Here is a 7,955-nt window from a genome sequence, read left to right as displayed (position 1 = left end):
CCATGTGGGTACAACACTTGCAAAGTTCACATTGTAATGAAAGAGAAAGTCTCTATAAACACCGCATCCAAGATACGCTTTGTGTTTACGCTGAGAAGGTTTGAAGGCAAAAACCCTGAAGAGCTTATATGTAGGTTTAACAGTGCTAAGTCGAGGTAATTGTTACACGATATTCCTGGTTAGTGAAATTCAGTTTCCAGTAGCTTAACGTTGTGTTTGTGATGGAGAGCGAGCTGCCATCCACAGCCACGTGAAAGTCTTACTGGCAAACACCATTTGTCATTTCTCTATTAAGACAGGATGCAGTGGTCCTATTTTTTCCCAATCATCTGACTTAATTTAAAAAAAAAGAAAAACATCTCAAAATGGCCATCAGCAGCATGATGTCTCCCTGTTTGTTTTCACACAGAGGTGGGTGGGGTTTTTTTTGTCCCGGTCCTTCTTGGATAGATGATAGTATAGCACCTAGCACCCCGCTACATCTGGGATGCTACCCACCTCCGCTCCCCTCATGTGAAGTACCGACACTGTGTAGAGTCGATGTAGCAGTAAGAAGTGCATCGCAATTTTCCATAAGACCTAAAATAAAAGAGAATTCCTCAGTTTCAAAGTATGCTATAGTTCACATTGCGTGGTTTCTGGATGTAACTCTCTGTAGGAGTGAAGAATATCAGAAAACGCCAGCAACATATAGGAAACAAAATAAGAGGATAATTTCCATCCGTGCTCTACTGTGCTCCCCCTTCTTAGAAAAATATGAGTTCAGGAGAAACTATGAGTGAAGACTGAATTTCCAGTAACGTCAATTAAAAAAAAAAAAAAAAACTAATTGACAGTGGGACTTGAGCATTGTGCAGGGGTAGGTGCAGGAGGCCTTGGCATTCACCCACAGGAACTGTGTAACAAAATATCTGAGGCTCTGACTTAAGTGTTTTTTCCAGTTATTTCCAATAGCTCTAGCAGCTGTGACTGTGCCTGTCCGTTAACTTATTTTTCCTGTATGTGACATAATGATAGTGACACATACCCACTTTTGAAATAAAAAAAAGCGAATGGAAGGGTCCTTGAAAAATAAGGAAAAACAGTTATTTTGTCTTTCTACTGACTTAAACTGAGCTGCAGTGACTCCACCTACGGAAGACCTGACCAGAGATGTTAATAAAATAACCATTTTGATGAGTTTTTATTACTAGCATATGTCTAAGTGAATAACCTTCCATCATATAATCCACAAACTGTGGACTACACAGCCATTAAGCAGGTCCTTAAAACTATGTCCTTGGATATCCCACATTCTCAGAAAACCGACATAAAATCTGAAGTGAAGGTGTGTGAAATATGAGAGGGATTTGGGGGCTGGAAAGAGTGTATGGGAAAATCAGTTGGAGCAGAGCTCGTGGAGGACAGGGTGCTTTGGGATGAAAATCCCATGGGGTGCCAAACCCATATACCTATTTTACCGATGAGTCACAGCTTTTTCTTTAGTTTAGCAGATAATCTGCTAAAATAGCTTGTCACAACTTGATTATACATGGAAAATGAAATTTATAAAAATTTCTTAAGCTTTTGTGGTGCTATTTTTGGCACCAAACTTCAGACACTTAGAAAGGAATAGTTTTCACAGTAGAAAACAGCTCCACGCTGTCTGAAGAGGAGATGTCTGTAAAATGTTTCAGATTGACAGGTTGGCTGGTCTCGATTTTAGCAAGTCTCTTACACCAGGAGTGCTCCAACAATTGCAGTGGAAGGATTAGCACAGCACTTGACTTACAAAGACATCCTGTGGTTTCTTATTCCTGTCAATTAGCACATTATTCTTCCATGAATGATGAGGGCTCTGTGCATAATTTCATTTGCAAATTAAATGTTTCCTGTTAGCCAGTAACAATACCTGACAGTTAAATAGAGGTACTGCTCTTGGAAGCAGAATGCTAACCAGAGGAAGCTGCTTAAACAAAGGCAGAGAAGACAAGTCAACAATAAGCAGATGTTTTAAATGAAGGACATCATTGCTAAGCAGACGCATGGCTTTGCATCTGCTGTTGGCTGAATTTCCTGGTCTTTGGAAAGGCTGATAGATGACTGGTTGATTCAGAAACAAAGATAACCCAAGAGTATAGTTAAAGGTAAGGGCAACAGGAGGTTGGTAGAAGGTTGTGGTTTGGTTGTTTTTTGTTTTTTTTTTTTCCTTCAGTGTGATCATCTCCTTCTCACGGTCTTTCCTACTCTTGGTATGTTATGGGTGAACATCAATGCAATGATAATGTCACCAAATGAGGAAATCTTTGCAAGCAATGGGCAAATGTGACTTTCATTCATTATGTACAGTAAGAGGCATGTGCTTATTACTGAGAGGTGAGATTGAGCCCTTAAAGTCAATGATATGCAGAAATAATCTGACAGATTCTTTCTCCCTCGCTACCCGCAGTGGTCTCAGTGGAACAAGGTTTAAGTGGATAATCGTTTTCTGTTTTAAAGCTGGTAAAGAGAGAAAAAAGGAAAAAAAAAAAACCCAAACAAAAATCCCTGAACTGAAGTGAAGACATATCATACATACCCAGGGAGATAAGTTTTACATGTCAAATATCCAAAATCCTTCCCATCGCAGTCTTCAACCCCCTCGTGTTTGTAGCCATCTCCACAGTAAGCACGGCGGCATCCTAGTGAAAAATACAGAAAGAAATACTTTCAAGGCACGGCATATGTAAGGGAGGCAGGTCAGGTAAGTGGAACTAGATTTTTCAAGTGTAAAGTATAAAACAAGGCATTTCTTGGAGGATCCCCTCCCCAGACTGTCTTAGGAGGAGCAATACTCTTCACTACAAAGAGTATTTTTTTTTTTAGCCTAATTTCAATGACGAAGGGAAAGAATGGATAACTGCTAAAAATAATTACTACAGAAACACTAATTATAACAGCATTTATTCTAATAATTATTATCACCATAGATAAATACTACTAAAACAAATTAAAGGCAGCATAAAATGTAGCTAACAAATGATTTGGGGAGGTCACAATTTGAAAAAAAACACTCTGAGGTCATTAAATGGTTTGAAAATCCTAACCTAGACCTTTACCCAATATTGCACATTATCTATGCGTGTCTACTGTGAGTTCCTACATATGAATGTGGGATCAATATGCAGGTATATTTCCTGTCAATCAAAGGAAAAAAAATATGTAAAGATTGCCAAAAATGTGTCTTTCCCACTGGCTTGAGTGTGAGCGGGCCTTGTGACATTTTTTCATGATTACTGGCATGTAGGTTGCAGTAATATGTGGGTGTCTTTGCTATTTTAGCAGCTGGGCTTGGCTTTTGATATCTTCAACTTTTTGAGTATGACTTTGTAACTTGAAAAAATAAATTTAGCTAAAATCCTTTTGACACCTTCCTGGAGACACTATTAAGCAATGGATTAAATGTCCTCATCCTCCACTCAAGAATAGGGAGTTTATAAGAATAAAAGTGGGTTATTTACAAATAGAAATGGTTAATTAATTGCAGCAAGTATCTGTTTGTTAGAAATTGATGCTTCTAAGAACAATGAGCCTGTTTTAGTCCACTTAACATTTGGTTAAGCTTTTTGTTTTGGTTCAGTCACAAGAGCAGAATGATGACAATGTGCTCATTTCCACGTAACTCAATGATAACTCTTTGGGTCAGATCAGTGCCAGAAATCTATGTATTGCAAGGCTTTGACCTGAAGCTTTGCCCAGTGTATAGCGCACAGCAACACGATGTGCCTCCAGATGCATTGTGTGCAATTTTGCAGGCACTAGAACTAATGAACACTATTTTCCTGCATGCTTGTTCCACATGATTGATTGCAAATTCTAATTGAATCGTTTTCTCGTGCTTGGAGCCTGGAGAGTTCATGCTCTCTCACTGGGTAACGCTGCAGTCAGGCAAGCTTAGAGGGACATTCATTTATATGTCTCCCTATACCTGTTGCAACTGAATTGCCTTTGAAATCCCTTTCCTGTTGTCGATGAGAAGTTAACTGGGATTCCTAAGCTATAAGGGAAAGGGTGGTGATGGATAGGTGGATGGACAAACGCACACAGTGTGACTGCTTACACTTCATTTCCTTAGAAAGACAGGCTGAAAAATGGAGGGCTGTATAAACGAAAAAGAAAAATTGCATCTTTCAGTGTTGGCTGATTCTTGTTCTGAAACACGAAGCAGCATCCCTTTGCTAGAACCAACGGAGCACCAAACCTGCTGTGCGTCAGCTGCAGACGGCGTCAAGCGCCGTGCTCTGGGGAAGGAATCAAGCGGCAAAAGCAGCTGAAAGGTCGAAGTGAAGGTTGCCACAGCTGCTTCTGCGCTTGTAGGCTCTTTGCTATCCACAACCAGCAAAACGAAGATTGACTAGACAGGAATCAAATGTTGTGTAAACCTACTAGTTAAGGTAGTGGGCTGACAGCTTCCCCAGGCAAGCGAATAACAAAATCAGAAGCGGTTTTACTGGATCCAGGATCTGGCTTTACAATTAGAAACAGCCAGCACCAGTGTCTGTCCTAAGGGGTTTTGTGTTGCACTGCAAAAGGATGCTACATCTTTCCGCCAGAAATGTAATCAAGGTGGTAGAGAATTAAAATAAAATAGGGTTAGAAAATAGGTTTGTGAATTTGTAGCAAGTTGTAACTATAAGAACATTATGCACCAGCAATGCTGCTCGAGAACCCACCTAACCCTTCCCATCTTGATTTAATTATCAAGGAGTTAAGTGTAACATTGTGATCATGATATTATGTTTTGTTCTAATAACAAGTAGTCAGAAAGAAGGAACACCTTGGTCAGTTCTACGGTCCGGTGGGTGGGTAATTATTCATTCTATAGTCTTGTCTTAAAACAAAGGACTGTGGGGTGAATGATTGCATATTGGACCGGTAGCCCGTGAAGATCTATTTAGTGTTGCCAAGCTTAAGTGAACTTTGTAGGAAAGGTAATTCCGGCAGGGGGAGATCGTGACCACCGACTCAGAGACCACCCACTCAAGAAACCCTCCGACTCAAAAGATCAAGGAAGTAAAATCTCAAGAAATTATAGTGAGCATGCGTGGTCATTTACATGTGAGGCGAGGAATATTTAACCAATCATTGTATGGAAACTTGATGAATATGTATTAATCTTGCCTATAAATGTTTGATTTTTGAACTGATCGAGCGAACGCGATTTAGGAGGAGCTATCCCTCGTGTTCCTGGCGCCGTGAATAAAGAATGCCTGCCTTTTAACACTACATTGGTGTTACGAGGTTTATTCCCGATTTCAGTGACAGAAAGTCGACAGCCTCCGAAGAAGGTGTGTATGTAAACCAGCTGCTGGATTCGGCCCCTGAAATGCGACGGTTTTGCGCTGACTTGCAGACACCTGGCGTATGGCATCCTCCTGCACAAAGGAGCTCGGTGTTTGCACTATGGCCGTCGTGCCTCCCTGCCCCAGTGCCTGCACTCGAATCAAAAGCCACGCAAGCTCCGCCGAGTGAAGCGCTTGTGTGATTTACACAGCGCTGTACTCTGCGGAAACAACTAATGCACCTTCCCTGGTAGAAAGAAGCCGCTCTCGATGCGTTGTAACTTACTTATACAGTCATCAGTCACAACTGCGTTGCCATCGTCGCACTCTTCCCCTGCCTGTACAACCCCGTCTCCGCAGGTGCCACCATCCTCAAAGCGGTAATCCACAGGGGAGAAAGGGGTGAGCTGGCCAAAAAACACACAGCGGTTACCGAACCGACCACGAGCAGCCTGGCGAGCAAGCCGGGGTGCAGGGCTGTGGGAGGCAGATCCTGCAACCCAGTTTTCACATCCCGCTACTTGGTGGTTCAGAGGGTTTATACAGAATCTGGTTCAAAGACCAGTGGGCACAAGAAGGATCCTGCTGCTGATTTCAGCAAGACTTGGCTTAGCTCCTTGAAACGATAAGGAAATACATGGTTTTGGTTTGCACGGTTTGTGTTTTCCTGCAACTTTGTACCCTGGCGAGTTTTGCCTTATTTTGTGTTAAATCAAAAGTGCTCTTTAGTGTTGCAAATTCCTCAAACTCAGCCCCAGTTTGTTCAGCAGTGGAGCCTGGTTCACGAGCAGGTGAGCAAAACCTGCAACACTGATGAGATAACGCCTCAGTAATTAAGAATCCTGTGAACAAAAATCACAGAATTAAGTACAGTTGTGGCAGTGCTAAAAAATGAGCTTTTTGCTCCATTTGCTTGCTTGATTTTTGTATGACACCTTAAGTACAGAAGTATGTGCTGTTTTTAAAAATGAAACATACACTCACGAGTTTTCTGAGACCACAGTCATATTTTCACCTGGACTGGGAGCCATCCAAAGGTATCCTTGAAATACAAAGATCTCTGATCTCTTCTAAAAGCTAAGGCATTTTCGGTGTTTAACCGGTCCAATTCTTCTTGATTATTCACCACAAAAATCTGGGGCACAGAAAAAGAGCGATTGGTAACCCTCTCAAGAAGTATTTTGGATTGTCACAGAATCTAGCATTGTAAACTGGCATATATATCTGCAAGTAAGTAAATAATTGCACAGAAAAGTGGTTTGATTGTTTTCAGAAACAGAATGGTGTGAGAACTTACACCCATGGACTGCCCGACTATAAGAGGCTCATTTGCAACTGGTAAGAAGAGACACCAGTTTCCAAAGGAGAACGGTCTTTCCTGAGCCCCTAGCTACGGCTCCAATGGCCCCTATTTCAAAATGCACATCCACAGGTCATGATCATGCAAATACTCATGCATAATCAGTGTTGAGGAAAAAAAAAATCAGATGCTCAAACGGTTAGGTGCTGGAACAATTGCAAAATCCATATGGGTATAAGAGCTTTTTGTGGCTTTGTCTATATTTTTTTTAGGCATGCTCATGGCTACAAAATAAATAATGCATTGCTCAATGCAACCTGCACTTATCTTTTACTACTTTGTACTTTGTTTAGATTTAATTGGCATTGAAATGCATGTTTCCTTACATGCATATACTTTAGTCTAAAACCAAGTCTTCAATTAAACAGAAGAAAATTTGTTCAAAATGGAAACATTAGGATGACCTGCTCTCTTACCAATTTTTTTAATGTCTCAGTCACTGAAATGGGCTCTAAATGGCATTAGGAAATAATCTCTTCCTTCAGCAGCTTAACCAAATTAATTTTAGAAAGATTAAAACCATTGTTAAATTAAGAAAAAGCAAATGGAATGCTTCTGAGCAAAACGGCTGAGCCTGATTCCCACCAGCATTAGCAGAATTGGCTCTTTTTAAAACAAATCGCCCTGAAATATTTACATGGCAGAATATTCCCACAGCCCCCAACAAAGGCCAATTTCATTAAAGAAGCATTGAACAAAAACGCCTTCAGCTTGAATGAACGAAAGCAAAGAAATAGAAAGCCAGCAAAGAACTGATTCTGTAACTGCGTTCAGGAGCTCAGGTCCCAGCCCCAGAGTTCCAATTTCTCCTGAAATCAACAGCACATCTGTGCTCTCTGAAAATCTCTCTTACAGATACCGGCCTTCGAAATGGCAAAACATTTAAAAACGGGAATGACCCTTAGCCGGTGACCGAAAACCAGTGCTTTGCTCCCTAGCCCGCCCCACCCCGGGGCAAGGGGCTTGCCTCTTCCCCGTCCCTCATTTCTGAGAACAGAAACGGCACTTGAGCATCGCCAAATGAGGGTTCATAGAGGTAGCGTAGGGTACTTATATTTTAGGTAGTTACACTCTCATTACTATCTTTTATGATCTAATATGAAACTGTGCCAGATGGAGGAGGGTCACACGACCTACACAGAATATTGCAAGCCTTATACCTTGTCCATTGAGCCATGAAGTACATGATATTTTTCTGCAACAGTGTGCAGCATGTTGTGATATGCACCTTTATTTCATGCACTTTCTTCTGTCATCATTAAGTCTTAAAATAACGGGGCGTTTTTTATAACGCA

At 41.2% G+C, this 7,955-nt stretch overlaps 1 protein-coding gene across 1 annotated transcript in view; it reads right to left on the bottom strand.

Moving 5' to 3' along the window:
• Positions 1 to 7,955, bottom strand: part of COLQ (collagen like tail subunit of asymmetric acetylcholinesterase) — a 41,433-nt gene continuing 33,478 nt past the window's right edge. Inside the window, exons 14-17 of the mRNA XM_082014951.1 lie at positions 6,316 to 6,435; positions 5,587 to 5,707; positions 2,558 to 2,660; positions 1 to 579 (exon numbers count right to left, since the gene is read on the bottom strand). Of these exons, the coding sequence (XP_081871077.1) occupies positions 510 to 579; positions 2,558 to 2,660; positions 5,587 to 5,707; positions 6,316 to 6,435 (414 nt within the window). The 3' untranslated portion in view covers positions 1 to 509. The remainder of the gene's footprint in view (positions 580 to 2,557; positions 2,661 to 5,586; positions 5,708 to 6,315; positions 6,436 to 7,955) is intronic.

This window comes from Phaethon aethereus (genome assembly GCF_964289735.1).
Source record: "Phaethon aethereus genome assembly, chromosome: 2".
Taxonomy (NCBI): domain Eukaryota; kingdom Metazoa; phylum Chordata; class Aves; order Phaethontiformes; family Phaethontidae; genus Phaethon; species Phaethon aethereus.
Note: the sequence above shows the minus strand (reverse complement) of the source record. Positions and strands in the feature narration are given on the sequence as shown.